The sequence below is a fragment of the Triticum urartu genome, chromosome 2 (genome assembly GCF_003073215.2).
Source record: "Triticum urartu cultivar G1812 chromosome 2, Tu2.1, whole genome shotgun sequence".
NCBI lineage: Eukaryota > Viridiplantae > Streptophyta > Magnoliopsida > Poales > Poaceae > Triticum > Triticum urartu.
In genome coordinates this window covers 44,470,971-44,491,444 of record NC_053023.1, presented here as the reverse complement: position 1 = coordinate 44,491,444, position 20,474 = coordinate 44,470,971, and the positions used below count along the sequence as shown (strand labels likewise).

Here is a 20,474-nt window from a genome sequence, read left to right as displayed (position 1 = left end):
TACAATTTCAGCACTTGCAGACATTACCTTGCTGAAAACCACTTGTCATTTCCTTCTGCTCCTCGTTGGGTTCGACACTCTTACTTATCAAAAAGAGATACAATTGATCCCCTATACTTGTGGGTCATCACCTCCCCAAGCGCAGTGCGAATAGCATGAGCACGCGCCTAGGACTGCGAAGCAAAACTGATATGAAGGGCCACCCACGCGTCCCGAGACGTAGCGGCGAAGATGACCAGTGACGAGACTCCCTCCGTGAGAGAGGACTGGATAGCGGAGAGGATGGCTTGATCCTAGGCCACCCAAGCATGATGCGCCGGATGATATGGCGTAGGGCACAGCCGTGTGCCATCAACATAACCCTCCAAATGGCGACTGCGAAGAAGCGGCATACTTGAGCACGCCACGACAAGCAGTTATCCGTCATCAACTTCACTGGGATGTGGTGCGCAAAGTAAAACGGCGCAGGAGCCACAACATGATCCGGAGGCGGTGGTGGCACATAAAAGCCCGGGAACGAGTTAACACCCGGTAGCACGGACGAGGGCAACATCTTCGTCGATGGACCACTGCAAGGCGCCCCGTAGGCGGAGGAAGCGCCATGAGGAGGCGCATATGCCTATGGGGCAGAGGCGCCTCAGGGAGCCAGCTGCACGACCATGGCGCCGTAGGGAGCCGGCGGCAGCGGTGCTGAAGCGTCGTAGGGCGCCGGCGACGCGGGTGGAGCGCTATATGCCGCCAGCGGCGCAGGTGGATACCCCGGCCAGGGGTTGGCCACGGGAGCCGCATAGGCCGGCGGTGGTGCCGGGACATAGTCGGCAGGCGGGAACGGAGTCGCGGCGTCATAGGAGATCGGCGATGGCGGGCCATGCAAAGACGCGACAGCCTGCGCGGCAGTAGCCGGAGCGGCGGCACCAGCTACGGAGTCCAGTGGGCGCGAGGCCAAAAACGGAGAGGCAGCACCGGCGTGAGCGCCGTGGACCTGAGGAGCGGGTGGGGTGGTAGCGGCCGGAGCAGCGCCGGCCGGGGCAGATGGGGTCGCGGCAACGGCGGCGGCGGAAGACATAATTGTAACCTAATCTGATACCATGTAAGACTTATAATTTGTGGGAACTGCTAAACACCCAATACGGGTGTAGCTATCTCATTCATATATATATATATAGGGGTACACCAAGTGTACAAATACAAGATACATGCCATATACAGAATCTACTTATAAACATTGTCTAACAAACTTCACAACCTTCGGAAAGAGTCTCGTTTGCTTGCGTGCAAGCCCTTTGTTCAATCTTCATTTATTTCACTTTTCTATCTTGGTCTTCTTCTTCTTCTTCTTCTGCTGCTGCTGCTTCTTCTTCTTCTTCTTCTTCTTCTTCTTCTTCTTCTTCTTCTTCTTCTTCTTCTTCTTCTTCGTTCAACGGAGGCTAACCTGATTTTTCTTTACTTGTGTTGGTGGCTACTAGATGGAGGGCGAGACAGCTCCCTTCCCACACCTGCAAAGATCAAAATCATTCTAGGTCATAACCCTAATGGGTAGTGGGCCCTACCACACGTTTGGGCTGCCTAAAGGCTTCAATTTGTTATCTCATCATAGCCCAAACAAGGAGGATATCCCAACAAAATTTCCTATCATGACGGACGTGAAAACCTGATACCTATTGACATATTTTCCCTAGTTTAGCTCAAGTTCGTCATTAAATAAAAAATAGGCATGGTCATAATCGCTCTCACATATAAGTCACGAAGGAGTCTACATACGAGGGAGTATTGAAATATAGTAGTTGTTATTGTTCATCAGTCAAATTATTGAAATATCCTTTTTAAACCATGCAGGAAAACTACATATAATTAATATAGAAAAAAGAGTCCAAGACAGAGAAGAGGTACAAAGTCTTAGATTGCAACAACAACCAGAAGGAAAAACAAAAGAGGGACCTTAAAATTAGGACCCTGATAAATCCCAACGTTCGGATTTTAAGCATTGCAACCCAAACATTTTTCAAACTTATCACCTTGCATCAACTAAAGTTGCCATAAAACCCGTTCGGGTTGCCATGCTTAAATCCAAATGTTTGGGATTTATGAGGTAAAAACACTAGAAGTCTTACAACTTGTGCACGACGGTCAGTTCGATGCACAAACTTGCAAAATACGTGTTTTTGATCATCAAACTTGCGCGGGCATGCAAATACGGTCACAATTATCGTACGTGGGTGTATTCACTGCCTGCATTGTGGCCAGAGCCCATTGTGAGTGGCTAGTGCACGTTATAGATATATTGGGCTGGAAAAAATTGGATGGAGCCCGTTCGAACAAGCGAACTGTTGTGTTGGCGCTAGGGGGACCTAGCCACCGCAACTGATCGTGTTGCGGTGTTGTATTACTCAAAAAAAAAAAGCTGATCGTGTTGCTGTTTCCTTTGGACTACTAAGGTGTATCACCTCTTGGATAAAAGTACACATTCTGAATATATTTTCTCTTCTCTAGATTTTCAAATTTAAAATTATCCAGATTCAAACAAAATCTCCACTGATTTGTTCAAAAGAAAATTATGTACATTCATTCTGCACTACATTTTCTTTTATCTAGATTTTTAAATTTAGAATTATTCGAATTCAAACAAAAAAATTATTTTTTCCTGGAAAAAATACATAAATTCATTCTGACGTATATTTACTTTTATCTAGATTTTCCGATATAAAATTATTTGAATTCAAACAAAATTTCCACAGATTTGTTCGAAAGAAATTTATGTACATTCACTATGAACTATATTTCTTTTATATAGATTATTAAAATTCAAAAAAAAAGTTGATTTGTCTGAAAAAAATACTTACATTCATTGTGACCCATATTTCCTTTTCTCTAGAATTTAGAATTTCAAATTATTGGATTTCAAACAAAATATTGTTGATTTATCCCCAAAAAATGTGTACATTCATTGTGCACTATATTACCTTTTATCCATATTTTAAAATTTTAAATTATTTGAATTCAAACAAAAATTTAGTTGATTTGTCCAAAAAAATTATGTACTTTTTTGCATATAATTATTATCTAGATTTTCGAATTTATAATAAATTATGTTGATTTGTCCGAAAGAAATTGACTTATATTCCTTATGAACTGTAGTTTCTTTTATCTAGATTATTTAAATTCAATCAGAAAAATAGTTCAGTTGTCCAAAAAGAATTGCGTACATTTATGCTGACCTGTAATTTCTTTTATCTAGATTTTCGAATTTAAAATATTTGAATTCAAACAAAAATTTCATTTATTTGTCCAGAAGAATTTACGTACATTCATTCTGCACTACATTTTTTATCTACATTTTTCTGTGAAATTATTCGAATTCGTACAAAAATTTAGTTGATTTTGTCCAAAAATAAAATTACGTACACTTATTCTGTGCTATATTTGGTTTTGTCTAGATTTTAAAATTTAAGATTACACAAATTCAAACAAAAATCTAGTTCATTTGTCCAAAATGTTTATCTAGAATATAAGTAATTTTCTGAAAATGTAAAAAAGAAACAAGAATACATAAGACAAATTATGTTTATCTATTTAAATGTCATTGTGGCTGATGATTTTTTTTAAACCCATTGTGGCCGGATGGTTGGTGCTCGCACATGGGGCGAGCTTATGCGGTCATAGGTTTGAACCGGTGCCTTCCCCTTTTCTCGTTTTGATTTCTATTTTAACTCGTACGGCCTGTGTTATATAAAGGTAATTGTGCTCTACAAATGTCAACAGTTACGAGTTCAAGTGGCTATCTAAGCGAGGCCAACGTACCAGGTCTTGTGTTCGAATGTGAGTGCCGGTCCAACATTATTCATAATTTTTTGCGGATTTTTGTGTGTAAATAAATAAAATGCAGGGGTGCTGTCTGAAGAAAAAAATAGTGCACGCGGATTACCCACCACTGACAGTGGGCTCCTGTCAGGTTGGCACGCCATGCGTGTACATTATATAGCTGAATACAGTAGAAAGCACTGTATATGAACGGAATGACAAGTTTGATGACCAGAAACATGTATCTTACAAGTTTGTGCACTAAACTGACCGCCGCGTGCAAGTTCTATGACTTGTGGTGTATTTATCTCGGGATTTATCATTACCATAAAACCCTAGAAGAACGCAATTCCAGGCATTTAGCGCCAGCTTCAGACCAGCTGTGTGCATCACACTTGATTTTATCAAAGATACGATCAATCGAGCTAGCCTTGTTATCAAAAGACCATTTGTTACCCCCATCCCAGCTGATTGCCCAGGCTAGTAAAACAGCCACGCTCTTTAACATCTTTCTCTCAGCCGATCGCACGTTCGTCCCAGCCGTTGCCTAGACTGTTGGAATATATATCTGGCTGGAGTATAAAGGTTTCTCTCTCGAGATTTCCAGATTTCTTTATGGAAGCTGCCTTAGCGTTTCCTCCTAGGCGACTCTATTGTCTGGAGCATAAGTTGGAGCATTAGGCATCTGTCTCCAGATTTCTTTATCAAAGCTGCCTTGCGTTTCCTCCTAGGCGGCTCAATTGTCTCCTTCACTTTGGAGGACCTGCCCTCTTGTGAGACCTGTTTATCGTTTTGCTGGCAGGTAACCTTCACCAATAAGCCATAGCCAACAACAAAAGAGTACAGAAGGAATGTAGCAAAACCAATTTTTCTTCCCGACCAACCAACCAAAACACCGCCTTTGTCTCTACGTGATGTGCATGTGCGTACATGCCAACATGATGGCTCCAAGCTCGTCGACCCATATTTCAGGGCACACGCTTCTGCTGCTTAGCTAGCTCCCATATTTCAAGACCTATCAGGGAAGCTGGACCAAATGAAACATCTCTGAGATTGAAACCCAAAGCTAGCTAGCTTCAACAACGATTTGGTCGAGTAGTTGATGGTGTTAGATGCATCGTTGCCGGTGTAGTTGGGACACGATATCTCATGTGTTCACGCATGGGGACGCTGAACTGCGCTGTTGACATGAGCTCCGGCACGAAGCAGCTACAGCACCAGCCAGCAGCGCCGACATCACCCACCGCCTCCTTCTCGGAGTCGAACATCGTCGCTTCCTCCGCGGACCCCGACGCCATCGACGCCCTAGCGGGCCTGCAAGCGCTGAGGTTCGATGGAGACATCGACGGCGAGATCCAGTCGCCTGACCTCGCCATGTGGGAGTCGCTCTTCGCCGACCAGATCGGCGCTGGCGCCGCCTCGGGCGCTGACTTCTTGATGTCCTCCCCAAGGAGGGACTTCAGCCCTCTGAGGGACTTCATGGCGTCTTCTCCCAAGAGGGACTACATGGTGTCTTCTCCCAAGCGGGACTACATGATGTCTTCACCCAAGCGGGACTACATGGTGTCCTCCCCAAAGAGAGAGATGGTCGCCTCCCCGAGGAGAACCTTCTCCAGCCTCTACAACAACAGCACCAGCCAACAGAGCTACATGCATGGCACCCTGCACGGCATGGACACGGGGAGCCCCAGCAATCTCGCCGGCTATGGCAAGGGTAAGTCGTCGCAGAGCCCGCTCCACAAGGGATTCGTCAACAACGCCCACAGCAACAGCAGCAAGAGCAACCTCTCCTGCTCCTCGTCCTACGTTAACAACAGCGAGAACCTTGCTCTGCCATCCCTGAACTCCTCCTTCCTGGAGGAAGGGTACCTGGCGTACCAGCTGCCGCCGGAGAAGGATGCCGGCGGCTCCTCCTCTGCCGGCACCAGTGCCACGCAGCTGCCGACGCTCTCCGAGTGCCTGGCGATGCCGGAGCCGGTGTACGGAACCAGGGACGAGGCGGCGGTCGGCAGAGGGATTCAGGTGGGAGGTTTGCAGCCCGATCACCTCTACTACGCCAGCCAGTTCGGAGCTGCAGATGGCTTGCCGTTGCAGCACCAAATGGCAAAGCCTGACCAGTGGGCAGATTCTTCCTCCTTGCACAGCATGCTGGGGTCAGTAATACAGTCAGATCAGGCTGAGCAGGTAACTAAGAGTAACAGCCATGCATCAATTTTTATTTTTATTTTTATGTTCATGCGATGGCAACCATGCATCAAGTTACACAGACTGTTTACGTAGACTTGAGGATTTAGGTTGCGGTTATGCACTGTTTTTTTACTCCATCTTCTTTGGTAGTCTTTGAATTTGGTACGCAGGCTGTCACAATTGGCCAAATGGTCGCAGTCCATGCATTCCGTACGTGGGGGTGGTGTGGTAGTAGATTATAGCCAAGTCAGATTGAGACCGCTGTTTTAACCCAACTTGCCAAAAGTATGCCATATTTAATGCTTTTTAAAAAAGGCCCTTTATATTGAATCAAATGCCGCATCGAGGGATCCAGACAAACACAATACGCACACACTCGACATTTTGCATAGTTAGAATGCACACAGCGTAAAATCCGATGCACACACACAAACTAACGTGCCAACAAAGAGCAATTGAGGGCGTAATATGTTCATGGACACCTAAAATCAAGTCTTAGAAAGCCAAACCTTTCTTACTGTCTGATACGAGGGAAATGGGCGGCAAGCCGAGTGGAAGAAGATGAAAGGGCAGAAGGGGGAGTAAGACGGAGAAGGGGAAGGGGAAGAGGCAGATGAAGGGGGAGTTGAATGGCTCACCTTGGGAAAACCATTCGTGATGGCCGATTTCAGCGAGGTCACACAAGGCATCCGATGGGTAGTTAGTAGCAGCCTATCAGGCTTCGAGGAAATGCTAAATTGTGGTTCAACAAACTCCTGAGCTCTTGACTTGACTCAGACAAAGTCGGCGACGGTGAATTTGAGGGGAGAGGGGGAGAGGGAGGGGGCAAGAGAGAGAGAGAGAGAGAGAGAGAGAGTGTGTGTGTTTGTATGTGTGTGTGTGAGAGAGAGAGAGGGGGGGAGAGAGAGAGAAAGAGAGATTTGTATCTCCTTCATCTGTTTGTTTGCAGAACCTCCGCGATGCGCCGCTGTCCATTTTTGTTCCTTGTTGAACCCTAGTCCATGAACTTAAGGGCCTAATTTTTAAGGACGGACGTTAAACCTCTATCTAAAAAAGGTAGCGCGAGAAAGAGGCGCATGAAAGAGAGTAATTGCAGAGGAGGAAAGAAGGTTGTGGTCATGACCTAGGATTCAGCTTTATTATTTCGTAAAATATGGATTTTAATGAAAAACTCACATTTTATTGAAAAATTATGCATTGAGAATGTGCATAGTTTCTCATTTTCAGTATATTGTATTGATTCCACTCGCAAGATTTTAAAGAGCAAGAATCAGCAAGTCAAATATTACTCCAGATGAAAATTGGTAATTCGGCATTTCCAACAAATATTGAAGATCTTTTCAAGAATTATAATTAAGTTCTACGTCTTCTGCCTACTAAATATGAACAAAGCATGTTTCACATAGAGAGTACACATACGTGACGCCCGTATGAATGATTTGAGTTCATGGCTTCATGCAGCTACAAATCAATTGTTCTTTTTTGGCCGAACAAATCCGGAATAATCAGTAATCGCTACTGACAATTCAAATTCCATGCATGCAGGAGCAGGACAGCGGTCTTCAGCTGGTGCACCTGTTGCTGGCGTGCGCCGACTTCGTGTCCAAGGGCGACCAGCCCTCCGCCCTCCGCCACCTCCACCTCCTCCGCCGCGTCGCCTCGCCGCTCGGCGACTCCATGCAGCGCGTCGCCTCCTACTTCGCCGACGCGCTCGCCACTCGCCTCTCGGTCTCCTCCGGCACCGCCATCTCCCCGCGCGGTGCGGGCGCTCCTTACCCCTTCCCGCCGTCGCCCGATACCCTAAAGATTTACCAGATCCTCTACCAGGCATGCCCTTACATCAAGTTCGCCCACTTCACGGCCAACCAGGCCATTTTCGAGGCCTTCCACGGCGAGGACCGCGTCCACGTCGTCGACCTCGACATCCTCCAGGGCTACCAGTGGCCGGCTTTCCTCCAGGCGCTCGCGGCGCGGCCGGGTGGCCCGCCGACGCTAAGGCTGACGGGGGTGGGCCACCCGGCCACGGCTGTAAGGGAGACGGGGCGGCACCTTGCCTCCCTCGCCGCGTCGCTGCGTGTGCCGTTCGAGTTCCATGCCGCCGTGGCCGACAAGCTGGAGAGGCTGCGCCCTGCCGCTCTGCAGCGCCGCGTCGGGGAGGCGCTGGCCGTGAACGCGGTGAACCGCATGCACCGCGTCCCCGGCGCTCACCTCGGCCCGCTGCTGTCTATGATCCGTGACCAGGCTCCCAAGATCATGACGCTCGTGGAGCAGGAAGCTGGCCATAACGGCCCATACTTCTTGGGCAGGTACGTACGCGCCAAATTAAACTCATCCTTGTTTTCAAATTTCTTTTGCTCTTATTTTTTTTTTCAAGAAGAGGATAACCCATCATATGATTTTTGCACTTAACTAATGTGGTGTTTGTTATTACTGTGTTAAGTAATCGGTGAGAAACATGTGACAGACCAACAGTGCATAGATGAATCTTATTTGATAGCAATGTTAAATTTGAAGGGGGACAAAATTTGGTGGCCATAACTAATGTGGTGTTAATTCAAAAAAAAAATCATCCATTCTAAAAAAGGGGGACAAAGTTCATTGCTGAATTTGTATACAGGTTCCTGGAGGCACTGCACTACTACTCGGCCATCTTCGACTCGCTGGACGCGACATTTCCGGCAGACTCAGCGCCACGGATGAAGGTCGAGCAATGCCTCTTGGCTCCTGAGATCCGCAATGTGGTGGCGTGCGAGGGCGCTGAGCGGGTGGCACGACACGAGCGGCTAGACCGGTGGCGCCGCATCATGGAGGACCGTGGATTTGAGGCCGTGCCGCTAAGCCCAGCGGCCGTCGGCCAGAGCCAGGTCCTCCTAGGACTTTACGGCGCTGGTGACGGGTACCGGCTCAACGAGGAAAAAGGGTGCCTCCTCCTCGGCTGGCAGGATCGTGCCATCATCGGCGCATCAGCGTGGCGGTGCTGATCAAAGGATCCGTCGCGGGCTGGACAAGATGGAAGAGGTGCTATGTGTGTGGGTGTGTTTATTTTCTTGGTTGGTTGACTAGCCGAATTTCCGGCAACTCACTGTAACAAGTTTGTATTGGAGACGAACTTGGATTTGTGGTGCTTATAGTTGAATCTTGCTATATGCGAATGTATCTAGATTTGCTCCTGTTTTCAGCCAACATTTTTTAATGGCAGATAACTAGAACACGAGAAAAATTCCGGTTCAGATAAAACTTCACGCAAACGACACAAATCTCGAAACTGCATTTCTGAGTTTGAATTTTTCTTTGGCTGGTGAAATATGTAAATTTCAAAATGAGAACAACTATGGCAGATTTGTCTGATTCTCTGTTTCTTGTTGCCAGCAGTCGAGTCCATATTACTTGCATTGTGTTTTACTTGGGGTTCGGGCTGTCATCGTGTATTGTTCACGGTGAACCACTAAGGTTCTATGCGAGGTCGACTCCACGAAACACACAGCATCCACCACCTCCTCTCCCAAGAAAAAAGGGTAGGGTCTCCGCCTAAGGGATCTGCCGTCACCGGTTCCCCTCGCCTTCGGGTGCCTTTTGGTACCCATGAGGGGAGGGAGACCCGGGTCAGGGTTGTCTATGTAGTCTTAGGTCACTCTAGTTTTCATTACGGTTAAGTCTAGGGTTGATTATTCTTTTGCCCTCAGTGGTGTCCATGTACTTAGTTTTGCCCTCAGATGCGAATTGTGCTCAGTTTTGCCCCTAGTCCGTGCGCACCGACTTGTTCCGTGAACTCTGCCGTCTCCGTTAGGTCAACCTTTTGACTCGGCCCTTACAGGTGGGACCAGGCGGCAGAGACGACCAATTTTATTCAGACCATTGCACGCGTGGCTTGTGGGACCCAGCAGAGAGCCGTTGAGCAGAGAGCCGTTGGCGGGTGTGCTATATAAGCGGGCGACAGCGGCGGTGACCACGGCGACAGAGAGCACGCCGGTGACCACGGCGAGAGAGAGAGCACGGCGGTGGGAAGCTAGTTGTGGAGGGCGCGGCGGCGTTGAGATCCCCTTCGGCTCCGAGCTCCATGTCTTCCTTAAGCTCCCGCGCCACCTCGCGGATGCAGAGCCGGGCGCGTGTGGACATGCCTGTGTTCGTCTGTCCGCGGTGCAGGGCGGGCGTTGATCGGAGGGTTTCTCAGACACCGAGGAACCAGAATCGTCCGTTCTACGTGTGGAGCGAGAATGGGGTAAGAATCGGGGCAATTGCACCATTTTCGTGGTCGGGATCTTTGAGCAATGGGTTGATCTGTTTGGTGTTCATGCAGATGACATGCTTCTTTCTTTGGGTCGATGCTCTGGCCAAGACTCTGATGAATGAACTGCAAGAAGAGCATGAAGAATGGTTGCGCATGCTGCCACCAACGGCAGTGGCCGCACCACGAGCTCCGGAAGAAGAGATGGAGGGCGAAGCACGCACTGACAGAGAGCTAGCTGTTGAGCTTAGGATGTTGAAGAAGAAGGTTAGTAAGCTTGAAGATCAAGCACTACCAATACCCATTTGCAAATACTTTTGTGCATTTGTAGGTATGGTAATCGCACTGATTGTAATGTTGAAAATGTATGGAAAGGCATGAACTAGGGAGGAATTTGTAATCTTGAAATTGTATGAGAAATTCACCTAGTTTAAATGTTGGTCAAAGTTGTTTAAATGTTGAAAAAAAAGAGAAGAAGTGACCAACATTTAAATATGTTGAAAAAAAGAAGAAATTAGGAATTCAGAAACTTTTGATCAATGAAATGCAGCTCTCTGCTCTGCCTTTCTGTCAAAAAAGGTTGCTCTTGGGCCAAATTCAGAGCGTAGAGCCAAGTGCAGGCTACACTAATGGGCCAACTGCATCCAATTAGGCTCATTCGGGGGTTCTCTTGCGTATTTTTCTGTTTTCTTTTATGATTTAATTTAGGTAGTAAATCATAATGCTGAAATTTTTTGTGAAAGCTAATTGAATTATTCCAGAGCCAAACAATTAAGGTTAGAAATTTTTTGGAGCTGTTAATTAATCCAATTCAAATACACCATGATTTAAATCAAAGATCAAAATGTCATGGAAAATGTGCCTCGGCTCTGTTGGGGAACGTTGAAGAAAACAAAAATTTTCCTACTCGTTTCACCAAGATCATCTAGGAGTTCATCTAGCAACGAGTCATTGGATGTATCTACATACCTTTGTAGATCGCGCACGGAAGCGTTCAAAAGAACGGTGATGATGTAGTCGAACACGACGTGATCCAAATCACCGATGACCAAGCGCCGAACGGACGGCACCTCCGCGTTCAACACACGTACGGGACGGGAGACATCTCCTCCTTCTTGATCCAGCAAGGGGAAGGAGAGGTTGACGAAGATCCAGCAGCACGACGGCGTGGTGGTGGATGCAGGGCGTCACAGTAGCAGGGCTTCGCCTATACTACGAGGAAGGGAGACGTAACGGGGGGAGAGGGAGGCGCCAGGGGCTGGTGTATGAAGTCCCTCCTCTCCCTCACTATATATAGTGGTGCCATGGGGGGGGCGGCCTAGGGTGGGGGGGCTTGCCCCCCAAGCAAGGGGCGCCCCCTCTAGGGTTTCCCCCAACCCTAGCCTCATGGGCCCTTGGGGGGGTGGCGCCCCAGCCCACTATGGGCTGGGTTCCCTCCCACTTCAGCCCATGGGGCCCCCCGGGATAGGTGGCCCCACCCGGTGGACCCCCGGGACCCTTCCGGTGGTCCCGGTACAATACCGGTGACCCCGAAACTTGTCCCGATGGCCGAAACAGCACTTCCTATATATAATTCTTTACCTCCGGACCATTCCGGAACTCCTCGTGACGTCCGGGATCTCATCCGGGACTCCGAACAATATTCGGGTTACTGCATATACATATCTTCACAACCCTAGCGTCACCGAACCTTAAGTGTGTAGACCCTACGGGTTCGGGAGACAAGCAGACATGACCGAGACGACTCTCCGGTAAATAACCAACAGCGGGATCTGGATACCCATGTTGGCTCCCACATGCTCCACGATGATCTCATCGGATGAACCACGACGTCAAGGATTCAATCAACCCCGTATGCAATTCCCTTTGTCAATCGATATGTTACTTGCCCGAGATTCGATCGTCGGTATCCCAATACCTCGTTCAATCTCGTTACCGGCAAGTCACTTTACTCGTACCGTAATGCATGATCCCGTGACCAGACACTTGGTCACTTTGAGCTCATTATGATGATGCATTACCGAGTGGGCCCAGTGATACCTCTCCGTCATACGGAGTGACAAATCCCAGTCTTGATCCATGTCAACCCAACAGACACTTTCGGAGATACCCGTAGTCTACCTTTATAGTCACCCAGTTATGTTGTGACGTTTGGTATACCCAAAGCACTCCTATGATATCCGGGAGTTACACGATCTCATGGTCTAAGGAAAAGATACTTGACATTGGAAAACTCTAGCAAACGAACTATACAATCTTGTGCTATGTTTAGGATTGGGTCTTGTCCATCACATCATTCTCCTAATGATGTGATCTCGTTATCAATGACATCCAGTGTCCATAGTCAGGAAACCATGACTATCTGTTGATCAACGAGCTAGTCAACTAGAGGCTTACTAGGGACATGTTGGTGTCTGTTATTCACACATGTATTACGATTTCCGGATAACACAATTATAGCATGAATAAAGACAATTATCATGAACAAGGAAATATAATAATAAAGCTTTTATTATTGCCTCTAGGGCATATTTCCAACAGTCTCCCACTTGCACTAGAGTCAATAATCCAGTTACATTGTGATGAATCGAACACCCATGGAATTCTGGTGTTGATCATGTTTTGCTCTAGGGAGAGGTTTAGTCAACGGATCTGCTACATTCAGGTCCGTATGTACTTTACAAATATCTATGTCTCCATCTTGAACATTTTCACGAATGGAGTTGAAGCGACGCTTGATGTGCCTTGTCTTCTTGTGAAACCTGGGCTCCTTGGCAAGTGCAATAGCTCCAGTGTTATCACAAAAGAGTTTGATTGGCCCCGACGCATTGGGTATGACTCCTAGGTCGGTGATGAACTCCTTCACCCATATTGCTTCATGTGCTGCCTCCGAGGCTGCCATGTACTCCACTTCACATGTATATCCCGCCACGACGCTTTGCTTGCAACTGCACCAGCTTACTGCCCCACCATTCAAAATATACACGTATCCGGTTTGTGACTTAGAGTCATCCAGATCTGTGTCGAAGCTAGCGTCGACGTAACCCTTTACGACGAGCTCTTCGTCACCTCCATAAACGAGAAACATTTCCTTAGTCCTTTTCAGGTACTTCAGGATATTCTTGACCGCTGTCCAGTGTTCCTTGCCGGGATTACTTTGGTACCTTCCTACCAAACTTACGGCAAGGTTTACATCAGGTCTGGTACACAGCATGGCATACATAATAGAACCTATGGCTGAGGCATAGGGGATGACACTCATCTTTTCTATATCTTCTGCCGTGGTCGGACATTGAGCTGAACTCAATTTCACACCTTGTAATACAGGTAAGAACCCCTTCTTAGAATGATCCATATTGAACTTCTTCAATATATTTTCAAGGTATGTGCTTTGTGAAAGACCTATGAGGCGTCTTGATCTATCTCTATAGATTTTGATGCCTAATATATAAGCAGCTTCTCCAAGGTCCTTCATTGAAAAACTCTTATTCAAGTAGGCCTTGATGCTGTCCAAGAGTTCTGTATCATTTCCCATCAAAAGTATGTCATCTACATATAATATGAGAAATGCTACAGAGCTCCCACTCACTTTCTTGTAAACGCAGGCTTCTCCATAAGTCTGCGTAAACCCAAACGCTTTGATCATCTCATCAAAGCGAATGTTCCAACTCCGAGATGCTTGCACCAGCCCATAAATCGAGCGTTGGAGCTTGCACACCTTGTCAGCATTCTTAGGATCGACAAAACCTTCCGGCTGCATCATATACAATTCTTCCTTAAGGAAACCATTAAGGAATGCCGTTTTGACGTCCATTTGCCATATCTCATAATCGTAGAATGCGGCAATTGCTAACATGATTCGGACGGACTTTAGCTTCGCTACTGGTGAGAAAGTCTCATCGTAGTCAACCCCTTGAACTTATCGATAACCCTTAGCGACAAGTCGAGCTTTATAGATGGTCACATTACCATCCGCGTCTGTCTTCTTCTTAAAGATCCATTTATTTTCTATGGCTCGCCGTTCAACGGGCAAGTCAGTCAAAGTCCATACTTCGTTTTCATACATGGATCCTATCTCGGATTTCATGGCTTCTAGCCATTTGTCGGAATCCGGGCCCGGCATCGCTTGTTCATAGTTCGAAGGTTCACCGTTGTTTAACAACATGATTTCCAAGACAGGGTTGCCGTACCACTCTGGTGCGGAACGTGTCCTTGTGGACCTTCGAATTTCAGTAGGAGCTTGATCAGAAGTATTTTGATCATTATCATTAACTTCCTCTCTAGTCGGTGCAGGCACCTCAGGAACATTTTCTTGAGTTGCGCCATTTACCGGTTCAAGAGGTAATACTTCATCAAGCTCTACTTTCATTTACGCATGAGAGTGGTTTTCCTTTGTTTTTCACTGAAATTTTGGAGGGTTGGAAGGTTGAAAACGTATGTTTGCACTGCCACATGATTTTGGTTAGAGTGACACTTGGTTTAAGGATTAGAGTGGCACTTGGTTTAGGATTTAAAGGGAATAAATTTGCATGTTAGTTCATGACTTTTTTTGAATGAAACAGAGGGCTTCTCACCCCCTCCGATTTTCATTAGGGTTTTCATTAATGAAAACCACAAGTTCTCGAACTTCATGACTTGGTTTAAGGAAGAAATGATATGTTTGAGCACGGGCATTTTTAACACACATAATAAACCCTAATAACTTAGATAAGATGCAACACACCGTACCATTACAATAATAAGTTCACGGATAGTTCACGGACACATGACGAAACATGACACGACACGACATAGAAAAGCAACAAAATAAAAAACGAAACATGACGAGCTTGACTCCGGGCTTGAACATCTTCTTCTTGACCTTCTTCTCCACCTTGGCCACGCGTGCCCCTTCAACACCATCTTCATCTTCACAGCTCCTCCTCCTCCTCGTAGGGAAGGGAGTGCATTTGTCCTGGAGTGGGGAAGATGCTCTCGTAGTTGGTGTAGATGTTGTAGAAGGTGAAGAAGATGGCCTCGCAGCCGCACCAAAAGACTTGGCCGAGGAGCTCGCGCGCGTCAAACGGATTGGTGAAGGTGACCGTGAGCAGTAGGAGGATGCCGCCGCGGTCACGAACCTCGTTGAGGGTGAACATCCTGGCGAGCCCCGTGGGAGGTGGGCATAGCCGGCTCTGAGGAAGGCGCAGGTGAGTTCGACGGGACCCCTCCACCTTGAAATAGCCCACACACGGAGCTCCCTCTCCACGAGCACGCCCGGTGGGTAGCACAGCTCCGGCACGACAGGCGGACGGTTGAAGGTCGGCCCGTTGAACTGCATCTTCACTTGGTCTCGCTTGGGGAGGGCTCGGTCACTTGGGTGTTTGAAGTTGGAGAGGATCGGATCTGGCTTGTGGGTGGGAGAGGAAGAGAAGCACCCCATTTATAGGCCTGTGGGTAGGAGAGGAAGAGAGAAAGGATGAGAACGGTGCGTGTGTGTGAATCCGGACGCGTGTGTGTATCCGTTACGTTTTGCACACTTAAATTTTTGCACGAAAACGATGCATGGGGCGCGTGCGTGCATCTGAATCACTCCATAGCTCTTTGACCGGGCGGTGCATGTGAATCGCTGCCCTGAACCACTGCCCTGAACCACCTAGCTCGCCTCGCTAGCCTAGCTCGCCTAGCGCGCCTCACTCGCCTCGCTCGCATGCATGCACGTCGCCACCTCCCGCACATGCAAACCCACGTCGCCGCCTCCATGCATGCAAGGTCTGAAAAGGCTGAGATGGGCTATTTACTGCGGTCTCAAGCCCAGACAACGAGACGGCCCAACGGTCTATCCAGCGCGCCCGATATTTGTTAAAAAAACAATTTCCCAGCCAATCAGATTGCATCTCGCGGATCGCCCCCCTCCTCCCTGCAGATTCCTTCTAGAAGGGTTAGATCGACGACCCTTGATCACCGCTAGGGTTAGATGAACGGTCCTTATTCAGCGCTAGGGTTAGCGGGGTTTGGGAGGGGTTTGGAGCAGTCAAAGCTATGTTTGACCAGATTTCAAATGAGCATAATAAATTAAATAAAAATCAGATAAATAAAAAATGTGTGCACATAGTCTTATGTCATATACTAACGATTTAAGTTGATAAACAAGTTTTACATACATTTAAATGATAAGTTCATGTGTATTGTATGATATCTCGAGTATCTCAAACTCTCTTGTATGAAGTGAAGAGAAGTGTTTTGGGAAAATGAACATGAAAATTTGAAAAAACTCACCACAGCTTCATTTTGGAGTGACTAAGAAGGATCCAGGCTTAGTTTTTCATTTTGATGTTTTACACTTGTTTAAATCTTGGTCAAAGTTAAGTTTGACCAGAATTCAAATGAGCAAAACAAATTAAAAAAATAAAAAAATGGAAAAACCAGCGCACATAGTCTGTACATATAGAATATATGTGTAGGAAAGTTATTTGGCTGATTTAGACAAGGTCGAAAAAAACCTTGCTTAGAAATGAGGCCGTTTACCCTACCTTTGGACCCCTCTTTTTAGCACATTTTTCATGAAAATTTTAAAAACCTCACCATAGCTTCATTTTGTATTGACTAAGAAGGATCCAGGCTTAGTTTTTCATTTTGATGTTTTAGACTTGTTTAAATCTTGGTCAAAGTTAGGTTTGACCAGAATTTAAATGAGCAAAACAAAATTCAAAAAAATCAAAAAAAGGAAAAACCATGTGCTCATTCAAACATCATCCAACAGATATTTAAACATCATGTCAAACATACTTCTAACATAGGTCCAACATCATCCAACAGAAATACAACATGTCAAGTGATAAATGTTTCATAATACAACATCATCCCTTATTCATAATGTTTCGTAATTATTCATAGATAGCGTTGGGGCTTCTGTCTGTTCCTTGAGCTTCTTGTCATCACTTTGCTCCTCGTGCACCTTGTGCTCATTGCTTCTTCTCTTCTTCTCTTGGTTGTCAGTACCTTGCGCGTCTTCTTCAAACCTATATAGAGCTGTGCAAAACATAAACGGTAATGAGATCATGTCAAGTGATAGATGTACAGTAGTATTTGACCCTTGCAAGATTTACATACCTAGCAGAACTCACAACAACAGAAGGTTGGTCACCATTTGGAGCCTCACTTGGATCATCCATGATCACCATTTGGAGCCTCACTTGGATCACCATTTGGAGCCTCACTTGAATCATTATTTGGAGGATATTTTGGATCATCGTCAAAATCATGCGGCTGTTGACCATCATCATTTGGAACCTCGTCAAAATCCTCATCTGATGCAACCGGCTGTTGACCATCATTTTCATCATCTGTTGAGGCAACCGGCTGCTGACCAACATTTTCATCGAAGCCTTCATCGAAACTCCTCCGAACGCTGGATCTACTGTGTTATCACAATACTTACCAAAATGACCAGACCCACCACACCTTGTGCACTTACGCTTCCTTGCTCCAAGTCCAGCTCCTTCGCTGCGAGGTCTGATTCGACTCTTCCTTGGTCTACCTGCTGCTCTCTTCAGAACTGGAGCGCAAAGCTTGAATCCAGGGTCCACCATGTCCCATTGTTGTTTTCCCTCCATAGCAGGAAAGGCATAAGCATATGTGGCTTTTAACCTTGCAACAGAGTAGTAATCATGCACATACTGTTGTATGTTCCCTGCTGGACCTGGGAGAGAAGTGATGAAAAATAAGGCATGAATGCATGGCAACCCAGTTATCTGCCATTGCCTACAACTGCAAGTTCTAGCTTCTAAATCCACTGGATATCTCCATTCCCTCTTCTCTTTATCCAAATATGATATCTCTGTTGTGGTACCCGAGCAAAGAGTCATGTTCATTTCCAAGCCTGTTGTCTTCTGCTTCAGTTCATTCATCACGGCAGGGATGATAATGTGGCCCATGAATTTTGCCTCGGCTATTCCTGCACAATAATGAAATTTCTGCATGTATTCTATCCTAATCCTGTCAAGCAAATCCACCACATAATGACCCTTTAGTTTCCGGATCGTTGAGTTGAAAGACTCTGCTAGATTATTGTGCACATAGTCAACTTTGCTCACTTCACTGATTGGCTTCTGGCCCATAACTTGGAGTGGTGTGTTTCCAAGTATTCTTTCACTTTGGGATTCATGTATAACTGCCTCAAGTGGTAGTTGTGCTTCTTCACACTGCAAGTCAAAGATGCTGGCCATAAATTGTCGGTATACACCTTTCCTTTGAATTTCTTCATGAAATTTGCAGCAAGGTGACACATGCATTCCCTATGCTCTACTCCAGGGAACACATTGTCCACGGCCACTTCTAAACCTTTGCAGCCATCTGTATGAATGACCAACCCATTGGGATGTGCCATAGCCCGGTGGAGATTATGCAAAAACCAAGTCCAGCTCTCCTCAGACTCTGTCTCCAACACACCATAGGCAACTGGAAATACAAAACTGTGTGCATCAACTGCACAAGCTGCTACTAACTGTCCTTTAAACCTCCCTGTGAGAAAAGTGGCATCAATAGCCAAATAAGGCCTACAGCCTGCCAAAAAACCCCGGCGACAAGCCTCAAAGCAGACAAAAACCCTCCTAAAGCATTCCTTGGTCTTTGTCACTCCCCTGAATGTGTACTCCACAGTGTGGTGATCAATATCTACAATACTACCTGGGCTTGTCCTCTCCACTTCACCTTTGAATGAATACTACAATTGAAAACTTTCCTGCCAGTTACCATAAATAGAATCCATAGCATGTTGTTTACCATTGAACAACCTCATGTATGGTAAATCTATCTTGAACTTATCTTTGATGTTCTTCTGGAATTCCTTTGGACCCACTTGCTGGTTTTCTTTCACCCACTTCTTTACTTCTTCTGCCACCCATCTTGACTTGGCTCTACTGATTGTATCCTTCCTAAGGGTTGATTCCTGGCATGTGTGCTTAAAGGGGTTCACTTTGACCTGAACATTAGTGCTATTCCGCATTTTAGATGCGAGCAGCCTCCATGGACAACCCTCAGTCGGACAGTGCACTCTGTAACGTACTTGATCGCTCTTGTCAACTTTGAAAGTATGTTCTACCTTGATGCAGTATGTCACAAGTGCATTTCTACACTCATTCATGGATGCAAAAACTGTACCTTCTTCCATATGAGGGTTCAAAGGGTCCCATTCAACAGTTGCAAGGTCTTCGTCCTCACCCATCGCGTCATCATCCACACGGACTTCATTGTGAGCCTCATCTTGGTTTTCAGTCCGAGGTGCCCGTCATAAATTCCGAATAATATCAGAATATAGCTTCTCTTCATCAACCCTAGAATTGTAGCCATCAGGCTCCACTTCAAGGGGGACCCTAATGCTGTTGCCCACACTTGTCGAGCCACCACGTCGCCGTGCACCAACTGGACTATTCTGGCTAGAGATGCCATTACGACGACTTGGTTCTCCCCGAGATGTTGCACCCGCCATCCTAGGTCCAAATGCCTGCTCAAGCACATCAACTTGCAGCCTCACATGAAAATTATCTTTCTCTTTATGCCTAACAAACATGGTAGCTAGCTCTTCATCATTACTAAATGTCACCAAATTCTTTTCCCCATCATAGTATTTGTATACCACTTCATCAAGCAAACCCCAAGGATATTGGCTACAAATTACCTCCCCAAATTGTCTAAAACTCCAATTACTAGCCATTGGCAACCGATAATCAAAACCTCCTTGGTATTTCTTCTTATCCTTTGCATCGAACATGTACCGGTCCCTTCTAATGTGCACCATGAAAGCAAACTGCAACTCCATCCTAACCGGCAAAAAACAGAGCAATCAGCACACTAATTGGGCAAACCTACTCAAATCGAGTGTTCAAATGCACAACTAAGCTCAATCTAAACAAGAGGCGAGACTTACCCCTCGGGAACCCAGTCGTGGATGCGGCGGATCTCCGGCCCGATGCCTGCCTTGCCAAATACTCCGGGGTCGCCGTTGCTCACCATTTCGCCCTAGGGTTCTTCCTCCTAGTTCAAATAGCTCCAGCAGCCCCAACCTTTGAGCGCTCCGGCCGGGCGCACGGAAGGAGGCCGCGCCGCGGATCGAGCAGGTGGCGAGCGCCCCACCCGTGGCTTCGCAGGAAGGTGGTGGGCGTCACAGGTAGCCGTGGAGCGTAGGCGTAGGGTGGTAGCGGCGGAGCAGGCCGTGCAGCTGGTGGCGGGGCAGGTGGCGGCGGCGGCGCAGGACAGCCGGCCGGGCGGATGGGTGTGAGCTAGAATG

The 20,474-nt window shown here is 46.8% G+C and overlaps 1 protein-coding gene across 1 annotated transcript; it reads left to right on the top strand.

Annotated features, from left to right (window-relative positions):
- Nucleotides 1–4,959: 4,959 nt before the first annotated feature.
- On the top strand, nucleotides 4,960–8,966 carry LOC125534940 (GRAS family protein RAM1-like). Its single transcript, XM_048697995.1, has 3 exons — nucleotides 4,960–5,982; nucleotides 7,531–8,291; nucleotides 8,603–8,966. Exons 1-3 carry the CDS (start codon nucleotides 4,960–4,962, stop codon nucleotides 8,964–8,966), a joined length of 2,148 nt encoding a protein of 715 aa, XP_048553952.1.
- Nucleotides 8,967–20,474: the final 11,508 nt, after the last annotated feature.